Source organism: Pseudorca crassidens, chromosome 8, assembly GCF_039906515.1.
Source record: "Pseudorca crassidens isolate mPseCra1 chromosome 8, mPseCra1.hap1, whole genome shotgun sequence".
NCBI classification, from domain to species: domain Eukaryota; kingdom Metazoa; phylum Chordata; class Mammalia; order Artiodactyla; family Delphinidae; genus Pseudorca; species Pseudorca crassidens.
This window is the reverse complement of record NC_090303.1, coordinates 104,575,866-104,599,978: the sequence shown is the minus strand read 5'-3', so window position 1 is coordinate 104,599,978 and position 24,113 is coordinate 104,575,866. Positions and strand designations below refer to the sequence as shown.

At 42.0% G+C, this 24,113-nt stretch overlaps 1 protein-coding gene across 8 annotated transcripts in view; it reads right to left on the bottom strand.

Moving 5' to 3' along the window:
• The window catches only part of RBM33 (RNA binding motif protein 33), a 117,018-nt gene extending 102,940 nt beyond the window's left edge, over positions 1-14,078 (bottom strand). For all 8 annotated transcript variants that reach the window (XM_067747569.1, XM_067747570.1, XM_067747573.1 and 5 more), the window contains exon 1: positions 13,893-14,078. In XM_067747569.1, coding sequence (XP_067603670.1) covers positions 13,893-13,935 — 43 coding nt within the window. In that variant the 5' untranslated portion in view covers positions 13,936-14,078. The remainder of the gene's footprint in view (positions 1-13,892) is intronic.
• Between the last annotated feature and the right edge of the window lie 10,035 nt (positions 14,079-24,113).

Below are 24,113 nucleotides of genomic sequence, written 5' to 3'. Positions count from 1 at the left end.
AATTTCATATACAACAATTATAAATGCTTTAGCCATTTTTAATAACTAAAAAATTTTAAAGCACATATCTACCTAAAGAAAATCAACTTACTAAACACTATTAGGCATGAAAACTGACAGAATAGTTTTTTAAAATCATAAATTTAAGTAAAACTGTTTTCTTTATAAAACAATGGTTTTTGAGTACATATTTTTTACTACAACTATATAAAAGGGGAAAATTGCCGCCTTGCAAAAATTAAAGAGACTTTTCTAATACTTTTTGAAATTTTTACATTTTTCCAAATTAATCATGGAAAACAAAGACCCTATTTAAGGGCAGTAGAGATAATGTAGAGAATTAACAAACAATAGAAATACAATACAAGCTACATACACAATTTTAAATTTTACTACTGTTCACATTTTAAAAAGTGAAAAGAAAAAGACACAGAAAACAAACTTATGATTACCAAAGGGGACAGCGACGGAGGGAGGGAGGGACAAATTAAGAGTACACAAACTACCATACATAAGCAAAAAGGATCTACTGTACAGCACAGGGAATTATATTCAATACCTTATAATAATCTATAATGGAATATAACCTGAAAAAAAATAACTGAGTCACTTTGCTGTACACCTGAAACTAACATAATATTATAAATCAACTATACTTCAATTTTTAAAAAAAGAATTAAAAAAATTTTTAAATAAAGACGAAATTTAAACAGGTTAAATGTTAACAACATTTTAACCTAGCGTATCAAAAACATCATTATAACATGTACTCGATACAGAAAAGATTAAGATATTTTACATTTTTTCCCACACTGAGTGTATATTTCACATATACACCACATCTCCTACCTCATTTTCAAATTTATTTTTATTATTAGGAAAATCAAAAAACTGGAATTTAAGTTTTTCATCTTAGAACACATGCAAGCAAAGAGGCTTGAGAAGCAGCATCATGTCTCCCCAGAGAGCCTACCTAGGGGAGCGAGATGACATAAACATAAAACCCCAGGAATTTTTTCAGCCTGGGGCTAGAAATTAACCAATAAAGTTCTAGCAAGGTAATACATCAATTCCTACCATACACTACCAAACAGAATAGGTGCTTTAAAAAGAAGAAGAATGAGAGATATTAAAGAATTAGCATCCTTGGGGAATTCTGCTTCCAGTATAACATCAGGAGGAGCTCCACGAACCCACTCTCTGTGAAACTGGTGAAAATTATTTTTGATGAAATGACTAATGTCTCTGGAATTGATTCTAAATGCATACATTAAATGGAAGACACTCATTCAAGAAATCTACTCAAATTTGGTAAGAACGGCTACAGGATTCTGTGGGTTTTGAACCAGGACCCACTCACTCCTCCCCCTCGCAGCTCAGTGAGGCATCAACTCCATCCCCTCTAGACCAGTGCAGCCAAGAACACACACCTCCGCATTCCTCCCCCTACGCAACCTGCCTGGCACTGAGGCTAACTCCCGGGCGTGAGAAGGAGGCAGGGGTTCCCTTCTTTCACCCAGGCCCCAAGTGTGGTACAGACGCCTCTGGCGCCCAGATCACCCCTGCCCCAGCTCACGGGGTGGGGGTTTCATACCGAGAGGTAAGCAAGCAGATCCAGGGCTACTGCCAGCACCCGCCCCCCACCCTGCTGCCACCCAGGCACTGGGCTCCTAGAGCAAGGGTGTCACCCAAGAGACAAGTACATCACTGTCCCCACCCACAGCACAAGAGTTGGGGCTCAGAGTGAGCCCAAGGGGCAAAGCAAACCTTGTAACAACAGAGCTCCAAAACTCTCTAAGAGGAACTAACTTCGTTATGAACAGAGTACAGAAAAAGTCCTAAGCAAAAGGCGCTCTCAGAAACAGTGAAGGTTTTGGAGAGTAGATTATTAAAAAGGTAAGAGTCACTGGAGATAAGGACTGAACTGCAGGATGCCTAGTGGACCAGCGAAATGAGGAGACAGGGGCCAGTGCCCTCACTTACTTAGAACAGATCTCAATCACTGACCTCAGACACTATCCAATCAAAGGAGTCTGAATTTGACTGGTCAGTCTGTAAAGGAAATTATGGCCCAGGGCACTGTGGAAGGTGTGGTCAGAGAAAAAGACAGAAGGAGCCCAGCCAAAGCACCACCATCCCAGGGTGCCTGTGGGCATGCCCAAGGCTGTGGCCCCCTTGAGGAGTGACATCAGAAGCTTCACACTGCCCAGAGTGGGGTGTGGGGTGGGAACAGACTTCACTTAAAACCTAGCTGGTCACCAAAAAGGTAAGCAAGCAAGTAAAAACAGGGCCAGGGTGGAGAAGTGGGAGACCAGCACTCAGACATGACACAATATATTATTTAAAATGATTTCCAACAAGAAATTACAAGACATGCAAAGAAGCAGGAAAGTACAACCCACAACCCATCAGAAAAAAGGCAGGCAACAGAAACTGCCTGTGAGGGACTTCCCAGGCAGTCCAGTGGTCAAGAATCTGCACTTCCAATGCAGGGGGCATGGGTCTGATCCCTGGTCAGGGAACTAAGATCCCACACGCCACGAACGTCAGCTTTAACAGACAAATTGGCCATTATAAGTATGCTCAAATAACTAAATGAAACCATGATTAAAGAACTAAAGGAAGGTATGATGACAATGTTGCACCAAATAAACAGTATGAATAAACAGTAACTATAAAAAAGAAGCAAAAAGAAATTCTATAATTGAAAAATAACTAAAATGAAAAATTCACTAGAGGGGCTCAACAACAGATTTGAACTGGCAAAAAAGAAAGAACTGGTAAACTTGAAAACAGATCAACAGAGATTATCCAATCCAAAGAACAGAAAGAAAAAAATGAAGAAAAATGAACATAACTTCAAAGAAACGTGAGATACCATTAAGCACACAAATATATGTGTAATAGGAGAAAAAGAGAAATAGAAGCAGGGAGAAATATCTGAAGAAGTAATAGCTGAAAACTTCTCGAATCAAAAAGTTCAACAAACTCAAAATAAAATAAACACAGAGATCTACAAATACACACATCATAGTCAAAATGTTTCAGAGACAAAGAGAAAACCTCAGCAGCAGCAAGAGAAAAACAACTCATCACTTAACAAATGCGATAAAATTAACAGCTAATTCTCATCAGAAACAATGGAGGTCAGAGGCATACACCAAGTGCTCAAAGAATTCTATATCCAGCAAAACTATCAAAATAAAGGTGAAAAAAAGACATTCACAGCTAAACAAAAACAGAAGAAATCTGTTGCTAACTGACTCTGTAGTTGATTGAACTGTGTGCCCCAAAATGACACATTTAAGTCCTACCTCCCCATTCCCCCACCTGTGAATGTGACCTTATTTAGAAACATGGTCTCTGCAGACATAATCAAGATGAGAGTATTTGGAAGTTAAATAGAAATTTAAGACTTTGCAAAGCTCGTTTTAAAAATAAATGGTACAGTACTATCGTTTCTTTAAAAAGATGAAATTATACTGGATATTAGACCTAACAGGACACTCAACTCAGCAGCAGAATATACATTCTTCTCAGGTGTACACGGAACATTCTCTGGGATATATGTTAGGCCATAAAACAATTCTTAATTAATAGTTTCAAAAGGTCAAAATCATACAAAGCATACAAACCTGACTAAAGAATGGTTGACCCTTGAACAACACCGGATTGAACTGCATAGGTTTCACTTATGTGTGTATTTTTTGCCAATAAATATGTACTACAGTACTACACAATCCGTGATTGGTTGAATCCACAGATGCAGAACCATGGCTATGGAAAGCCAGTTGCAAAGTTATGCGTGGATTTTCAACTGCATAGAGGGTTGCAGTTGACCCCTATATTGTTCAAGGGTCAACTGTATAATAAAACTAGAAACAAACAGAAGAAGGAAAACTGAAATATTCACAAATACATGGAAATTAACCAGTACACTTCATCAACCCATAGGTCAAAGAAGAGATAAGAAACAGGGAAATAAGAATGTACTTTGAGAAAAATGAACACAAAAATACAACATACCAAAGTTTATGGGATGCAGCAAAAGCAGTACTTGGAGGAAAATTTATGGCTATAATTGCCTACATTAACAAAGAAGAAAAATCTCAAATCAACAACCTTAATTTAAATCTTGAGGAACTGGAGAAAGAAAAGGAAATTAAACCAAAAGATAGCAAAAGGAAGTAAATGATAAAGATTAGAGCAGAGGGACTTCCCTGTGATCCAGTGGGTAAGACTTCATGCTCCCAATGCAGGAAGCCTGGGTTTGATCCCTGGTCTGGGGACCAGATCCCACATGCATGCCACACCTAAGAGTCCACATGCCACAACTAAAAAGTCCGAGTGTGGCAACTAAGAAGCCCGCATGTGGACTTCCCTGGTGGCACGGTGGTTAAGAATCCACCTGCCCGGGCTTCCCTGGTGGCGCAGTGGTTGAGAGTCCGCCTGCTGATGCAGGGGACACGGGTTCATGCCCCGGTCCAGGAAGATCCCACATGCCACGGAGTGGCTGGGCCTGTGAGCCATGGCCGGAGCCTGTGCTCCGCAACGGGAGAGGCCACAACAGTGAGAGGCCCGCATACCACAAAAAAAAAAAAAAAAGAATCTGCCTGCCAATGCAGGGGACATGGGTTCAAGATCTGGTCCAGAAAGATCCCACATTCCATCCACAGAGCAACTAAGCCTGCGCACCACAACTAATGAGCCCACGAGCCACAACTACTGAGCCCGCGTGCCGCAACTACTGAAGCCCCTGCACCTAGAGCCCATGCTCCGCACCAAGAGAAGCCACCGCAATGAGGAGACCCGCAATGAGAAGCCCACGGGCCGCAATGAAGAGTAGGCCGCACTCACTGCAGCCAGAGAAAGCCCGCGCACAGCAACGAAGACCCAACACAGCAATCAATCAATCAATCAACCAATTTATTTATTAAAAAAAAAAGAGGCCCGCATGCCACAACTAAGAGCTGGTGCAGCAAAAATAAACAAATAAAAAATAAGTATTTAAAAGAGAAAACTGTGTCCATAAAATAAAGATTACAGCAGAGATACATGAAACAGACTAGTAAAACACTTTCAAATTCATTCCTGAGGCCACTATAAAACTAAACAAAGATATTAAAAAAAAAAATTTGACCATTATTCCTCATGACCATACATGCAAAGATTATTTTTAAAAAATTAGCATATAGGACTCAATAATACATTAAAAGGATAATACACATCATGACCACATGGGTTTATCCCAGGAATGAACGGTTCGTTTAACATCCAAAAATCAATACTTTTTAAAAATCAACGTAATGTGTCATAATAACAAACTAAAAGTAGAAAACCCAATTATCATCTCAATATAAGGAGAAAAAGCATTAATCAAAACCCAGTATCTGGGATTTCCCTGGTGGCACAGTGGTTAAGAATCCGTCTGCCAATGCAGGGGACACGGGTTCAAGACCTGGTCCGGGAAAATCCCACATGCCACAGAGCAACTAAGCCTGTGCGCCACAACTACTGAGCCTGCACTCTAGAGACCACGTGTCACAATTACTGAAGCCTGCGCGCCTAGAGCCTGCGCTCTACAACAAGAGAAGCCACCGCAATGAGAAGCCCGCACACCACAACCAGAGAAAGCCCGTGTGCAGCAACAAAGACCCAACGCAGCCAAAAATAAATACATACATAAATACATAAATAAATTTATTTTTTTAAAAAACCCAATATCCACATTCCTTATACAAACTCTCATCAAATTTAAGTATAGAATGGTATTTCCCTAACCTGATCAAAGGGCATCTGTAAGAAAAACCTATAGCAAACATCACAGGTAAAGGCAAAGATTCGGTGCTTTCAGCTGGAATCAGGAACAAGACTGGGATTGGGCTTCCATTACACTGCAATTCGGCACTGTAATGGAAGTTCTACCTAGTGCAACCAGACAAGAAAAAGAAATAAAAGGAATTCAGATAGAAAAGGAAGAAGTAAAACTGTCATCATTCACAGCAAACATGATCAACTATGGAGAAAATCATATGGAATCTATGAAAAAAAGGTACTGAAACTATTCAGTGAATGAAATAAGGTCACAGAATGTAAGAACAATATTTAAAAAATCAAGTTTTTCTACATACAAGGAATGAGCAGTTGGAAATTTAAAAAATCCTTGCACTAGCTTAAAAATATGAAATACATACTAGGGATACTCATAATAAAATTTGTGAAAGACCTATAAATTAAGAACTATGAAACACTGCCGAGAGAAACTAAATACCTAAAGGAAGCGGAAAATAACTAGAATTCCCAAAAGGAGACACAAAAGGTTGTAAATGTGGGTAACCTTGTGCTTGGACAAAACCACATTAAGCAAAGGAAAAACCACACCTGATAAAGCAGAAAACAAAAACATACTTTCTTTCCACCTGGAAAATGGAATGTAAAAATGGATATGAAAAGAACTCTAACTCAAAATCCTAAGAAACAAACTAAGACAAGAACTCTGTACGCCTATTTTTATTCTTCTTACATTTTCTGCATCACTTCCCTTCTGTTCTCCCTTTAGAATATAAACAAATCCTTTTTTTTTTAAAGTTCTAGTTTATATCTGTCATACTGAGCAGAACCAAGAGAACAAAACATGTCCACACTAATCCAGAGTTTTAAAGGAAGAACAGCGCATCCCTGAAGACCAAGGGGAAGATTAACTCGGCAGGACAAGAGTGGTCAAGGCCTTTACCTAGAAACTCTCCTTCTAAGGCTAAACATTATACCAGACATGCTATGTTATTAAGGGAATCAACTTTCCTCATCTGCAAGACTTAAAAACAGCTACTGGAATTTTTACAATCTTCAATTACACAGCAATTAGATATCTATAACGAACACAACTCTTTTACTTATCATTCTTATTTCCTCATCCTTTCCAGGAACCTGGAGCTTAGATTAGAAATTTTATAGAATATTAGCTTGGAACAGGATTCTAGCAACTGTCTAGTCCAAGGGTCAGCAAACTACAGGCCACAGGCCACGTAGGGTCTGCCACCTCTTTTTGTCCAAATTTGGCTACTGCCTGACTTATGTAAATAAGCTTTTATTGGAACACTGTATGCTAATTCAGTTACATATTCTCTATAGGTCTTTCAAGCTACAAGGCACAGCAGAGGATTGCAAGAGAAGCCCTGTGATCTGCAGAGCCTAAAATATTTACCATTTGGCCCTTTACGAAGTTTGCCAATCTTTGCTCTAGTCCAAAGGTTCTAACCTTCTTTCTTTTGCCTCAACACCATTCTCATGTATACATGCTCATATTCTGAATCACTAACTGAGTCAAAATTCCATATTTTATAAGTGAGGAAATCCAGACCCTTTATTTAAACAGCAACTAGAGGAAGGAATTGGACTAATATTTAAGAACATTCAAAGTGAGCATCTTTGCCCTATAGTATAACTACCAAATTTTGAGTAACCAAGCAAAATTTTCAGAAAGTACCCCTACAACATGTACTTGAAAAATTATTTGTAGTCTTGTTCTAAAACTCTCTTACTTTCATGGGACCCTGGAGAGGTTTCCCTAAAGTGAACTTTGTATTTCGCTTATGAAGTGCAGTGCACACTGACAATTTGTTTTGCGGGTCTTACAACTGAATTTCCTCTTCCTGTGTTGGAAATTAATCACAGTATGAGTCCTGAAGGAAGACAGAGCAGGGCTCTGCCTCCCAATTACGGAAGCCATAAAAGCTAGACCCTTGAGTTCTCTACTGGCCCGGGCAGGCTGGGAGAGGACAAGAAGTCAGAGCTCAGCCAACTGAATGTTCCCATCATGACTTAGAATCTAGAGAAAATGACACCCCATTTCTTTTCCCAAGAATCCACACCTTCTTTTTAAAAAGTGAAACCTTCTCAATTGCTAAAGATTAGTTGCTAAATTGGTGAAGTGTAAGGGAAGAAATGTCAAAGAAAGGGACAATTTCCTTCTACCCATCTGTCTTTCCTTCCACAGACAGAAGTAACAGCTCTGCTGAGACTGTGGTCCCCACCGCTCTATGCAATGGTGCAGAGAATGGGAGGAGTAGACTTCCCAGAGCCTCCTTCCCTGTGTGGTTCTGAGTTGGAGTATGCAAGGTAAGGCAGTCACAGGAGCTCTGAGTCACAATTATCATCAGTTACTCTGATGAGGCAGACGCAGGACAGATGACGGACGGACACACACACTGCAGATAGGAGGTTCTTAGAGGTCAGAATGTGCTCTTGAAAACCATGTGTGGCATCCGGGCTTGTAGTGCTGTGATGGTCAGTGGGAGCTTCTTGAGACTCGATACCATCAGAAGTCAACACCTCCAGTACTGCAGACTTGAGACAGTCCACTGGAGCCTCCGCAATAGTCTTCAGTTACAAGGGCTTCCGGGCAAGCTCCCAACCATCAGTATCAGATAACCAGACTAAGTTTTCCTGACCATCACACCCCCAGCCTTTCCAAGGATTGTACAAGCCTCTAATTCCTGTGTTAAAACCCTTCATACTTGGAATGCAAGGCATGGCCTCTGTCCTAACCAAAACAAGACTGACAAAGCTCAAATAAGCCTAGCACTACTGAAGAGCTGAAGAGAGGTTTCATTTTACTTCAACAAGCTAGCATTTTTATATTTGTTTTCTCATTTAATCCATCCCCAAATTCTCCTTTTACAGATGTGAAAAGTAAGACTAATCAAAGTTAGTTAACAGCAAAATCAGATTTAAACTCTGGTCTACCAAACACGAAGTACAACGCTCTTGAACTTATTCAGGAAGCAACTGCAGTAACAAACCCTGATTTCCTATGTAAAAATATTAAAGGGTAACCATAACTTCCTGAATGTTTAGGTAGGAAGACCACTAATTCATGGAACCTACAAAATCATGAAGGCAGAATCACTCTAAAGCACAGGATGCAATCTGCTGGCCTAGAAGACACACACTCTCTTTGAATTATGTTGTCTTTTTTTAATCAACTTGGTTGCCAATATTTTAAAAATATAATTATATATAAGTACCAGAGTTACAGCTTCTTCCAAAAAAATAAAAATATCAAAAGATCCAGAACAGTGGACCCACATTTTGCTGTAGCTAAATCAGCTAAAGGTGAACAGCACCTGGCCAAACAGGAACCAAATCCCTGTGTCTATAAGAGTAAGTGACGAGGAAGTGGCAGCCACAGAGCCTAGCTGGAGAAGCCCCATCAGCAGCTGCAAGCCCGCCCAAGGCCCACACCGCCCTGACTTCCGTTGTTCTGCAGTCTTAGTTGTCCAACTCCTTTATGTGACTCTATGAACTACCAAAATATCTATCCTTCCAAAAGAATCTTAATGAACTGTCTCATCATGCTTATCTTTTGTATACAAATGAAGTAGCAAAATCCAACAATAAGAATTTCAGAAAGTGAGAACAGAGGAATTGAAAGGAGAAAAACAGTACCATGAGAAAATTTCCCAGAACTGAAGGATGCGTATTTCCAGACTAAGGTATCCACCAAACGCAGCACAAGAAATAGAAAAAGACCTATGCTAATGAATCTTATAACAATAAGGAGGAACTGTTAAAACCTTCCAGGAAGAGAAAAAGGGTCACATACAAATGACAGGGAATCAGAATGTCATCAGACTTCTCAAGAGCAGAACTGGAAGCCAGAAAACAACACAGCAGTACTACCAAAAATCTAAGGAAAATGAATCTAAGTCAAATCTAGAGTTCGAGACCCTACCAAATCATCAATCAAGCATGAAAATAAAGTAAGAATTTACTCAGACATGCATGGGTCTCAAAAATTTACCTACCTTCAACACACCCACTCTTAGGAAACTGAAGCCTGTAACTCCATATTTGTTCATTTGAAAATATAAACATAAAGAATAATTTTCCCAGAAAAATTTATCAAAATTGACCCATGGATTTAAAAAAGCTAAATAGACCAATAATATCAGAAGAAACTGAAAAATAAACAGGCAACAGATCCAAATGGCTTTGCAGACAACAGCTCTTCTGACATTTAATAAAAAGATTTTTACAATGTCCAGAAAATCTCACAACTCATTCTAGGAAGTCAGCCTATCTTACAAAAAACAGGATAGCACCATGTGCACACACAAATACAAAACTATAAGCCTATCTCTCTTATGATCACAGATAAACCCTAAAATGAAAAGGAACAGAACAATGAAAAGGACTTACAGAACCAGAAGGTTCTGAACACAAGATTGCATGATTGATTCAGCATTGGAAATCTATCAATACATCACAGTAAGACATTAAAGAAGGGGCCTCATGATCACCTCAATGATGCAGAAAAGGCTTTGATAAAATTAAAACCCCAACTCAAAAAATAAACTTTCTGAGCTAAACAAACAGTAACTACCAGAAAACTACAGCAAACACTATACTCACTGGTAAAACATTAAAAGAACGCTCATTAAACTCATGACAGGATGACAAGACAAAGATGCCTGTCATCACCCCTACTACCCAACATTATATTGGAGGACTTGACAAGGAATGGTTCTAGAACGAGAAGTACAAGAAAAAGAAATGAGACATAAATACTGAAATAGAAGAGACTGCAGATATGACAGTCTGACTAGAAAATCTAAAGCACCAAACTCTTAAAAAAAGATTCCAATAAGCCAGTTATACACAATAACCAAAAAAAAAAGTTTTTCTATAGTAGATCAGCAACAAATTTCAGAATATAATAGGATGAAAAACTATACCATCCACAACAACAACAAATACAAGATATCTAGGAATAAAACTAACAAGAAATGTATGAAAACTATATAAAGAAAATTTTACTAAGGTTAAGTTCCATAGAAGACAGAGATCCCTTCTCCTATGGAACTTAAGTAAAATTTTCTTCGTACCTGCAATCTCTTCTATTCCAATATTTATGTATCCCAACCTCTTAGATCAGTGCCCAGCACAGAGCAGGTACTCAGAAATGTGGTAGATAACTGACGGGCAAAAAAGAGCTTGACAGCAAGACATTCTTGTTGCCGAATGAAAGAACCCATATTGTAAAAGTAACCATCATCCCAAAGTTATATTAATAAACTCAATGCAATCCCAGTAAGAATTTCAGCAGAATTCTTTATAGAATGTGATGATTCTGAAGTTTATCTTTTTTTTAAATGCAGAGCTCATTGAAATTTCTGAAAAACATGCTATAATATATATAGACACACACCATGGAGCAGTAATCTTTTAAAACTATGAATGAGAATTTAATATGTTCTAAAGTTGGAAAAGATAGAGAATTCAATAAATCATATTAGAACTGTTAGAAGCCCCAAATTCACACCACACCCAAAATAAAATTCCATATGCAATAAAAGCTAAACATAAAAAAGTACAGAAGCATAAGGTATTAAAAGCACAGAGGAACTCTTGGCATGGAGACACCATTACGAAAAAAATTTATGAAAACAAATGACAAAAAAAAAAAATCTGAAAAAGAAAATATATATATGTGTAATTATATATAAACGAATCACTCTGCTGTACACTTGAAACTAACACAACTTTGTAAATCAACTACACCTCAATAAAAAAAAAAAATTGGGTGGGAGCGGTAGTTCCCTGGTGGCCTAGTGGTTAGGATTCCGGGCTTTCACTGGTGTGGACCCGGGTTCAATCCCTGATCAGTTCAATCCCTAATCGGGGAACTAAGATCCCACGTGCCGAGAGGCAAGGCTGAAAAACAAAAAAACACACACACACAAAAAGTTTTTAATATATGTAGCCTACAACACCGTATTTCCACTTCTAGAGTTATCAATCCTCCAGAAATATTTGCTTAAGCACACCAAGATGTGCCTGTAGACGTTTAGTGCAGAATTTTCCACAGCAGTGGAAAAGGACATATAACTGAAATGTCCATCAATACAAAAATGGTTAATCAATAAATGGTGGATCCATGTAACTCTCACCTACTAACACAGGAGAGATCATCAAGACCTACTACTAAGTGAACAAAGCAAACTGGGGCGCACTACGGGATTCCATTCATACCATAAAAAGCCACACAGCTGTAAATGTGCAACTTACATGTGCACAGAAAAGGGTGCAAAGGGATTCATGAAGAAAATACTTTATTCTTTAATCACTAATTTGTCAAGTGTTTGTTGAACATACACTACATGCCAGGAACTTGGAATAAACGGCAGGTAAAACAGGCAGCATTCCTGTCCTCAAGGGGCTTACAGGCTCCTGGGGAAGGGAGATTTTAAAAAAGTAAATAAATAACCAAATAAAATCACAGACTCAGATAAATGCTCTGAAGAAAGAAGGGTGCCACAGAATTTAGGTGAGGGAGGCACACAAGCACGAGATGGACATATCTGAGACAGAAGAAAGAACGCTCAAGGAAAGCCTCCCAAGGAGCCTGAGGCCTGGGGGATGAAGAGGCAGAGGGAGGGCAGGGGCGGTCCTCCTGGAGGGAAGCAGGCTGACCCAAGAGCTTGGGGAGGCTGGGGGACCGAGTCACGCAGAACTCACAAGTCTTGGTAAGGAGTTTGCCTTTAGTCTAAAAGCAATGGGAAACCAGGCACCTGTGACAAAATGGAAGAAAAAACTCCAAATCATCAAGGACAAAACCTACTTAATCCTCTAAAATAGCCATTCTCAAAAACTTTCTGGACTCAAATGTATTGAAGACACCAAAAAGCTTTTGTTTATGTGAATTACACTCACTGACATTTGCTTATTTTTGAAATTAAAAATGAGAAACTCAAAACGCTATGCAAGCACACATTCCATTGGCCACCTGTACAACGATGCCTTCACGTGTCACGCAGCCTTTGGAAAACTCCACTATGCTCCAGTGAAAGAGCGAAACATGCAAGTGACACTAGTACTATTAACGGAAACACTTCTGACCCAGGAGTTCCCAGACTACACTTTGAAAATGATACAGAACCATGATTTTGAACCCCAGAAAGTAACCAAGTAAGGAAGGTAAGCCAAGTATTTTCAAAATTTAACTAGAAAGCCTCAGGAAAAAAATCACGTGACAGAAAAATGGCATACACCAAATCATACTGCCAGAAGCGACATTTCTTGCATTTAGTGTCTGTGGGTTTTTCCAGTGCACCATATGAGCGCTTCAATACTTAGACCAAAATACTTAGACCTAGACAGGATTATTGCAATGTACTCATAAATAAGCATTCCTAAAGAACACGCAGTAGGATGGTTTCAATAATGAGAACCAAGCCCAAACACTGCTGTTGTTCATACTTTACCAGTTAAGAGTCTCCTTTATCAAAGTTTTCGAACTATCGTAAAAGTCACTTTCAAGTGTTTTTCTCACGTTAAAAAAAAAAAAACCTCAATCAACAAAATGTGATTTCAACCAGAAAGTGATTTGACCTGAAATCTGTTTTGAGTCAGGTCCCCTATCGAACTCATCTACGCTAGGAAAACAAGACAAACTACCCAGAGGAACTGCATCAGTACCTGACCCTTTTCGGCCCCGTTTCTATCTCTTAGGACGCTGATCACGAAGCCCTAATGGGTCGGTATCAGACCACTAAGGAGTTCATGGAAAACGAGACCAGCTCGGGGAGGTTATTTTTTTCAGACTCCTTGCTCTCCGAAACTCCGCACAAACACATCCCCTCACGTAGATGAGTCTAATGCAGGGCTGTCAACCACCCGGAGCCCAACAGGACAACACCTCCTGGGCCGCGACCCTCCCGCAAAGGGCCCGGGGGCGGGCGCTGTCACCCCGCCCCCGCGCAGGCCGCCCGCCGCCTCCGGTGAGCCTGAGCCCTCACCGCCGTGAAGGCAGGGACACGAGAGCACAAAGACGGCCAGGAGCGGCCCGCTGCCCCCCCGCCGCCGCCTCCCTCGCGGGGCCGCTCACTTACCTCCAGCGCCGGTTCCTCCGCCCGCTCCCAGGGCGGCCGCCATAGTGCTCGCTGGGCCCGGCCTTCAGCCTCGCCCCACCAAGCCAGCTGTGGGGGCCGCCGGGCCAGCCGGGGCCTGGAGACGCACGGCGGGGGACGAGACACGGGGGGCAGCGGGCCAGGCCTGGGGGTGGATGGTTGCGCGGCCGGCGGGTTGCTAGCCCTACGGCCTGCTCCTCTTCAGGAAGAAAACAACAAACTATCGCAACATGGCGGCCGGCTCGGCCCGCCGCCGCGGTGCACGCCGGGATGATGGCGGCCGGGAGGCGCCGGCGCGGGCCCTCCCCTCCTGGCCGCGGCGGCTCCGAGCCACCTCCGGGGAACGCAGGCCGAGCGCGGAAATCAAACACGCGAGCGGCCGCCTTCCTCGGCTCCTGATAGCCTACTGTTTAACGCGGGGGCGGTTACCGGCTGTAGTTCGGCCCCGGGCTCTGTCGCAAGGCGCTTTGCAGCAGTTGGCGCCGAGCTTTACGGCCGGCGGAAGTCTCGTTGGAAAGGGGAGGGAGCGGACCCGCGCCCCGCAGTGGGAGCTGAGCCTGGTTTCTGTGTTCAGACTGTGCGGCGCGCGGTGGGGGCGGAGTAACTGAGCGGTGGACCGACGCGGGGAGCCAGCGCGCCTGGGGCGGGCCGGGAGGTGCCGGGCATGCGCACTGCGGACTGCGGGCAGAGGCGGGTGCGCTGAGCTGGTACGGCTCTAAGACAGACGTCGCGGAAAGAGTGCGGGAGAATTTGCGTTTGAGCAGCGACAAAGGTGGAGAGCAAGATGCTAATGAGTAACAGAAAGGGGACCAGACAGTAATGCTGAGAAGAGTGAGGGCTTCTCAGGATAAGGCGTCCGAAGACGACTTATGACTTGTTGGCCTTTGGGGGGGAGGGGGGGTGAATGTAATTAGGCCTTTACGTACCCACAAGCTACAGACGTTGGTTCCAAAACAAGGAGTGTGGGGGTTATGGGGAGAGAAAAGGGTCGTTTTAGGTAGAAAGAGAAGGCTGAGCAAAGGCGCAGAGGTGTCCAATGACTTCATATGATTCCAGATCTGCAAGCAGTATACGTGGGCGCTGGCGTATTAGTAGAAAAGAATAATTTCTCGTGGAAGAGCCTACAAAACTCCACCTAAACTGATGATAGTAAACATTTTCAGTAATGGGATAAATCAAAATTGTGTGCCACCTGAAAAGATGCAATAGGGAGAAACAGCATCACTTACGTGCTGATCCTGTCACAGATACCTAACTGAACCTAATCCTGAAGAAGTAAGGACAAAAAAAGTGAGGGACATACTACAAAACAATTGTCCTTTAGTCTTCAAAAGTGTTAAAGTTATGAAAGTCAAGGAAAGACTGAGGAACTGTTTCAGACTGAAGAAAAAAAACGACATGACAGCTGAATGCAATGCATGGTTCTGAACTGGATCATTTCACTGTAAATATTATTGGAACAAGTTGCAAAAATTGATGAAGTCTGAAGATAAGATGGGAGTTATATAGCAGAATTAACTTCCTTATTTTGATGATTGTAGGTGATATGCAGGAAGAAAGTCTTTGTAGAAAATACTAAGTGTTATGGAATCCAAGTTCATACTGCTCACTGCAGGACAGGCCAATAAATTGAGAGATGAGGTGTTGAGACAAGGAATAGTGAATTTACTCAGAAAGCCAGATGACCAAGAAGATGATGGACTAGCGTCCCAAAGAGCCATCTTACCTGAGTTAGAATTCAGGCTTCTTTTATATTAAAGGGGTGGGGGTGTGGTTGATTACTGCAACCTTCTTGGGCCAGAATCCTTTTTTCTTGCAGCTGTCCACAGAGGTCTGGTCACAATGTCCTTATAAACCTCCAACAAGACAAATGTTATTCTCTCTTCTGCAACTTTTTATCTCATTTTCATTCTACATGAATGGAAAATTGTTATACCTTTAAAGGTCAGAGCCCTGAGAATGGGCTACCCTGTATAGTTCAGGCTATAGGCAACATTCTTAATGTGTAGCAAAAGCAATAGAATACAAAGGTTAAAGTAAAAGAAACAGATCCAATATGGAGTCAGATTTGTTCTTCCCTCTTACAAAGGTACTTGGGGGTGATGGGGCTTCAAGTCAGGAACTTATTCTCAAATGGATCGTAATAAAAGGGTTTTAATTTTACTCTATATTAAATGTTTCTATAAAATCAAAAATTGTTTTCCACTGCTTCACAACAAAAAAGAACCAAAGAGAACATTGTTTGAAAGTGCAACTTTAGGGCTTCCCTGGTGGTACAGTGGTTAAGAATCCGCCTGCCAATGCAGGGGACATGGGTTCGAGCCCTGGTCCAGGAAGATCCCACATGCTGTGGAGCAACTAAGCCCGTGTGCCACAACTACTGAGCCTGCGAGCCACAACTACTGAAGCCCGTGCGCCTAGAGCCCGTGCTCCGCAACGAGAAGCCACCGCAATGGGAAGCCTGCGCACCACAACGAAGAGTAGCCTCTGCTCACTGCAACCAGAGAAAGCCCACGTGCAGCAATGAAGACCAAACGCAGCCAAAAATAAATAAATTAAATAAATAATTTTTTTAAATGCCACTTTAATTGTGGCATCACTGGTATATACCCATATCCAAACACATCAAATTGTGTACATTGAATATGTGCAGTTTTTTGTACATCAATTATGCCTCAATAAAACTAAAAAAATTCATTGTTGAAGTAAAATGCAAAAGAAAAGTTAAACAGATAAGAGACAGTTGAGAGAATTTTAGAATTACGGGCAGGTAGGAAAAGATTTCCCAAAATATGCCACAAAAGTGGGGGAGCAGAGGGACAATATGACTGAGAGATTTCAAAATTAGGAGGTTGGAATGAGAATGTCAAATTGGAGTTCCAAAAAGTAGGTAAAAAAGAGGATGGAAAAGAGACAATGTTTGAAAAGATAATTCCTGAGAACTTCTAAGAACTGGTGAAAGATATAAACCCACAAATACAGGAGGCATAACAAATATCAAGCAAGAAAAATAAGTTCACACCTATACATATGTGGTGAAACTGAACCGCATCCACAAAGGAGATCTTAAAACAACCATAAAGAAACTGCCACCTCTGGTCATGATGAAGATGCTGGGACAGACTGCCCTTATATCGTAACTTGAAAAGTAGACAAATTTGAGAAAACAAAACTGCTTTCCAATGTTGGGCCACAGGCAGTACAGGCCTGTGGTCACTAAGAGAAAGGAAACCAATGAAGCGGGCCTCAACAATCATCCAGCTTTCTGCCTGGGAACACTTTCTGGATCATGAGGCAGGAGGGGAAACACACATGAAACGCAGTTGTCTTAAAGACTTGAGGAGACAGACCAGAATTTAGAGGGCCTAACATGGGGCATTGTGGGGAGGTGGTAGTGGAAATGATGGAGCTATGCTGAAGAAGAGCTCCAGAAATCCACACAGGGACACCTTGAATGTGCTGCTGCAGGGCAGAATCCCATGAGGATAAACAGAGGACCAGAACAACCAGAAAGCTGTAAGTGGAACCATTCCCGGAGCTCACACAGAGCCTGGGAGATGTTTGACCTTCAACCACCCAGAGTGGATGATCCTGGCTGACCACCCAGGACATTCAGGAGAGACCCAAGAAGGGCCAATGCATTAGGACTAGGACAAACCAGTGCTAGAATCTCCTAACAAAGCTTTAAAACAACTCTCGAAATAGTTTATGCTAATCAGCAAGTAATTTAATGGCCTACCGGAACAAACTTCATTTTTCTTTAAAGAAAAACAAACCCAGCACTCAATAAAGTAAAATTCACATAGTCGCATTTAATTTAAAAAAAAAAAAAAACTACTAGTGAAGGGAAGAAGCAGGAATATATGACCAATACCAGAGAAAAATTAATCAATAGAAACACAGGTGACCGAATTAGCAGGCCAGGGATTTCTAACAATTATAAACGTGCTCAGGGATTTAAGGAAAAATGGGCCCATGATGAGGAAGGAAATGGAAGATATAAGTGGAACTTCTAGAGCTGAAAAATGCAATATTTGAAATTAAATATTCTGTGGATAGGAATAAAAGCAGATTAGAAATTTCCAGTTTCATCTGAGAGACAGAGAGAGCTGGAAAGAGCATCACTCCCAAGCTCACAACAAGGAAAAATTACAACCACCTTCAATGTCCTCGAGCCTTTAATGAGAGAATTAAAAGATTTCAGAGCGGGCTTCCCTGGTGGCGCAGTGGTTGAGAGTCCGCCTGCCGATGCAGGGGACACTGGTTCGTGCCCTGGTCCGGGAAGGTCCCACGTGCCATGGAGCAGCTGGGCCCCTGAGCCATGGCCGCTGAGCCTGTGCGTTCGGAGCCTGTGCTCCGCAATGGGAGAGGCCACAACAGTGAGAGGCCTGCGTACCACAAAAAAAAAAAAAAAAAAAAAGATTTCAGAGCAACCAACTGGAAATCAAGAGAAAGACAGACGTCTGCAAAGAAAAGCAGGACCTGAGCCTTTGCTTACCTGGGACAGACAAGGCCGGATGCCATAGAAGCTGGAACTAAGATTCAGCTAAAAATGTTCAGTGACATCTAAAGGCCACGTGCGGGCTAGCATGAGAGCGTGAAGCCCCTTAGGGCTGCACAGGCAGAGAGACCTGCACCGTCTTGCAAGCTTCTTCTCCATGAACCCCACCAGGCACTGACTGGGAAGATGGGCAGAGTCCCGAGCACACCCCTCCTCATCTTCCCTCTGAAAGTAAGCCATAGGGCTTCCCTGGTGGCGCAGTGGTTGAGAGTCCGCCTGCCGATGCAGGGGACACGGGTTCGTGCCCCGGTCCGGGAAGATCCCACATGCCGCGGAGCGGCTGGGCCCGTGAGCCATGGCCGCTGAGCCTGCGCGTCCAGAGCCTGTGCTCCGCAACGGGAGAGGCCACAGCAGTGAAAGGCCCGCGTACTGCAAAATAATAATAATAATAAAAAATAATAAAAATAAGCTGTCATCTTCACAGGGAAAAGCAACAAAAACGGTGGCCTGGGGACAATGGGGAAGCCATTTCTACTCTGAGAAGGGGACAGCTCACAGGGGAGCCCAGACGACAGGTGGAAGCAGGGATACTGGAGTCCACACCCTGAGACCCGGGGCAGGACGCTGTGCCGGCCCAAAGAGGCTGACAGAGAACATCGGATTTCCCCTCTCGCACCTCCTGCCACCAGCCCAACAGACGTCAAATAAAACTAACAGTGGAATACAGTTGGGAGAGCTGCAAAGACATTCTCCAGGGAGTGCAGTGCAAAGAGAAGACCCCAACCCAGGGGACAAACAGACACATCTCGGCACCCCAGCCCTCATTCCAGCACGAGGCATCACTGGAGGACTTGGGAGCTTTGGGTGCAAAGAAGGTAGCTGTGGCTACAACAAATAACCTGCTGTATGATCCTTTCGAGGGATGCATTACTGTTGCTTACAAAGAAAGAAACTTCATAATCATATATCCTATATTTTACTTCTCAGTTATTACTTTCAACATAGTTAATTTTCTTTTTATGGTGTTTTTTTTTCTTAGCCTATTTTTTTCTTTTGTTATTAGGAACATTTTCTTTATAAAGATGTTAAAAGGATATCACCGTAATGCATATTGATAAGACTAAAATATCCCATATGAATTGAATGATTTTCAATTTAAGATGTCAAATAATGCATTTAGTAATGGCAACTGGAATATGAAGAGATGTTAAATACACACCTGAACAAGCAACTGTGCAGTAGCGTGCAAATCCAAGCTCTTGAGTTTCACTGTTTGCTTGAATTTCAGTTGCATTTAAGTGTAAGCCTAAATGGTAACTGATAATTGATTGCAGAGCAACGGTAAGCCTGATTCTCAATTCTAGCATAAGGTCCTCACCAAAAAGTATCCCACTTCTTAAGTACAAATCTGCTAATGAAACTACACTCGCACCAGGATGGTTTCTGAAACACGATTTCATCCTTTTTGCGAATGGTGACTTGTGTGACACACACACATCGTTGGTGTTTTCTGTCGTGTTTCAGAAGCATGTTTAAAGTGTTACTCTGGACAGTGCTCGTGGGAGTCACAGATGGCAGTGGCTGGTCCCCCAACCTTGTTGCCACCTTCCTTCACTGTTTTAACAGAGAATAAGACCAAGCCCACAAGATTTCCTCACTACCTCAGCGGTCTACCCAGGAGAGATTCCAGTCTGATCCTCCCCCATGTTGTGGAGAGCTGTGTGAAGTCACTGCATAATGTGAATAACGAAACTGAGAGTTGTGTAAAAACAAAAAGAAAAATAGTGCTCCTGAAAGTGGGAATATTAACTTTCTAAATTAATTCTCCTCGCCGCTTAGGAACATAGCTCATCTTTCACCACTTGTCCATGCTACACATTCTGCTTCCGATGTGAGTTCAGGCTCCCATCTTTTTCTTGCTAACGTTGTTTTACCTTTCCAAGTCCAAATGATTTGTCCTGTCCGAATGCTCGTCATTCTTCCGTTCCCTCCCCCATTATACCAACTGATAAGTAGTTGCTTGTGTGTGCTCTCCTCACTTCGGGGTTACCTTCCAGAGGGCAAAGGACCCAAGTTTCTGGCTTATTCGTTTCCCATTAACATTAGCTACCCACCCAGCCACCACGTGCGCAGGTGTGCCAGGCTGGGGCTGGGCAGTGGAGGCGCCAAAATGACCAAGATCCTGCCCTGCCCCAGGGTGTCCCCGTCTGGCATGAGCCAACAGCTCTGTGTGGTTGACGCGAGGACAGCCCGGTCCCGGAGTGAAGCTGCAAGACCAAATCATTAAAACACATTCTTACTGAAGGAAATTAGAGATCCCCGCGTTCCATAGCTGGCGCTGTCGTTCTGATACGCATAAATTTAGTTCCTCGAGTACTGACTGTAGATTGGAAAAAGAAATATGGTTGTTGATTATTGCAACTAAAAATTAAAACTGCTGTTCATCATTGTGACTAGTGAGAAATCTCACGAAGCCACACCTCCGTGGGAGCCCTGAGCATTTTGGGGTGACTTTTATGTTGTCTAACCTGACGGCAGCCACTTACATGTCTGCACCTTCATTTCCTCATTTATGCATAAAAGGCATCTAGTGCCGTACCATGAGCACAGAAAGTGCGCTATGAAGTTCCTGTAGCTTCTGTATAATAGAACTGAAGTCACTCTCCCCCTCCTACCACCTTCGAGACTGTCCGCGGGGGTGGGTATGTAACCCAAGCCGGGGCCCTCAGGACGCTGCACACAGTGGCTGGTGGCGGGGGGGGATAGTTTTTCACGCAATGACGTTGGGACAGTGTGGCCTGAAAGATGTCAGTGGCCATGGCCTTCCCACGGCAGGAGCCCCGGGCTCAGAAGAGGGGAAGGAAGAGGCAGGAATGACAGAGTCCAAAAATAATTTCTCGCGACTTCAAAGTCAAGCTAACATATTGTACTACGCAAAGGATGGAATCTTCACCAGCAGAAAATGAAGAGAATGTGGATCGCTGCTTTCTGAGCTGTAGATAGATATTTACCAGCTGTATGAAATCTAAACAATCCTGTCCAAGTGGCGTACACCAAATGTTTGTTCAATTTTTCATTTACCACCTTCCGTTTATAAACTACTACACTAAGTGCTGGGAGTGAAAACAACAGCAGGCAATTGGAGGAGTAGCTGGAAGAAAGGGAGGCATTCAGGGAATAGCAGCCTGGGCGGATCTAGGGGAGCAGTGCCCGGATTTATGGGTAATCCGAGAGCATATGCTAAGCCATTGTTACTTTTCAGGTCCTCAGTATTGAATTAGATACCTAAGCACTTAAAAGATCTTCTTTTTAAAAAAGATCACTTCCAGATAGGATATCTTGTTTTAACTGAAAAACACTTATAAAAAGATTTTGCTGCTAGAAAGTGTTAGTGTTAACATTTAGACAATTATAGGACTGATTATGAAGATAATCTAAGTGCAAGCATTGGAAAAGCCACTAATAAATCTCTCATTGACCAGGACTTCACTGGTGGTGCAGCGGTTAAGAATCCACCTGCCAATGCAAGGGACACAGTTTCGATACCTGGTCCGGGAAGATCCCACATGCCGCGGAGCAGCTAAGCCCGTGCGCCACAACTACTGAGCCTGCGCTCTAGAGCCCACGAGCCGCAACTACTGAAGCCTGCGCGCCTAGAGCCCGTGCTCCGCAACAAGAGAAGCCACCGCAATGAGAAACCCGCTCACCACAACAAAGAGTAGCCCCCGCTCTCCACAACTAGAGAAAGCCCACGCACAGCAACGAAGACCCAATGCAGCCAAAACCAAAAAACTCTCATTGACCTACATTGGAACTTAAGGAAAAATAATAATGCTTTGATAAATGTTTGCCTCATAGAATTATATCGATTCAGTGGGTAAATGAGGATTTTTTTTAAAGAATTTAAAAAAACGTAACATAAAACAAAAACAGGCAGAGACTGGTAAATTGGAGCTCATTAAAATTTGAAACTGCTCCGTTGTTTAAAAATGTCACTTAAATGTGAAAAGACACACCATAAACTAGGAAAAAATATTTGCAACATGTATGACTAACAAAGTACTAGTACCCAGAGTACACATATATACACACTAATTGGTAACGATAATAAAAACAAATAGCCCAATAGAAAAATAGGCAAAGGATATAAACACACAGATGACAGATGAGGACTCTCAAATGGCTAATGACAATACGAGAAGCTGGGAAGCCTCGCTCTGTGTAAGGGAGTATAAGAATTGAAACAAATTCACACCCATCAGATTGGCAGAAATTTAAAAGCTGGACAATACCAAGTGCTGGTGAGGCCGCGGGTGCCGACAGAAGCATAATGTAGAACAACCATTCTGCAGAGTGACTGGTAATATCTAGTAAAGTTATTAATTAGTGAAGAACAGAGCATGCTCTCCTATCCAGCAATCTCCCTGCTGGTACACACCCTAAAGAAATGCTCACACGTGTGCATTAAGAACCAGAACATGCTTGCAGCATTGTTGATTATAGCAAAACCAAACAAAGCTCCCAAACGAATAAAAACACAAAACAAACACCGTATCCAAACGCACATTTTGAAAAAGAATAGAAAAATAGATTGTGATATACTCACAAAGTGAAAATGGTGAACCAGAGCTATGCATGCCAAAATGGAAAGACCTCAGATCAGAGTGTCGAACAAAAAATGAATAAAGATGAAAATACGTATACAGAGAAAACTTTCATATAAAGCCAAGGTATAAAGATGTGCCCATGCAAGATAAATATTCCTGGTAGGGCACAGGGGAAAGGACTGCACAGTCACAGGGTCCATGTATTTTATGCTAGGTGTGTCTCAAACTTCAGTCTCTACAAGGTATTGTATGTCTGAAAGATTACATCATGATAAACCAGGTTTTTGTTCCATATCTGTACGGTAGTAGAATCCTCTGAATTCTGTGACTTCTTTCCTATCACAATATTTTATTTTCCATTGAACAGTTTTATTTGTAAGCATTTGTCATTATAAATATCAAAAAGCATCAGATTTATTAGTCTGAAATTTTTAACACTCGAAAATCAAAAAGTAATATTCTATTAGAAATTGTTTTTTGAGTTCAATATAGAAAGAGAATGAAGACAACTCATCACACTGTTGATTTATCAACTGTTTGCTGATTTTTAAGGCTAGTTTGAGATGCAACTGATCAAAAAAGAGAGATTCTATTGAATCAAAACTGCCTAAGAACTTTCTCTAGGTTGGTTTCAGTTTTGCAGGAAAGTTGTATTGTTCCATCTTACTTTTTAAACTGAAGATTTGTTAAATCTCCTTCCAACTCAAAAGTAATCCCAAAATAGGGCATTCAGGTTTTTCTCTGGGGAAAACTGATAAAAAAAATTAAGGTCCAAATTTTGTCCATCGGAAGAAAAAACAAAAGAGTTTGCACACCTGCACATCTGCTAGCACGTGCTTACGTGACAAGCACCTGGAAAGGTGTGAAAATGGGAAGTCAACTAAGAATTTGTCCTGCTGTCAAGAATCTCCACACACATATCTATTCTTTTTCACTATCTTTTTCAATATAGGTTATTTTACAAGATATTGAATATAGTTCCCTGTGCTGTACAGTAGGTGTGACCCAATATTTTTAATGCTTAAAAATAATATATTGAAAGAAGGAACAGAGGTCTGCACGGTGGAGATGTGAAAGCGGCCAGTCGGCTTCTCC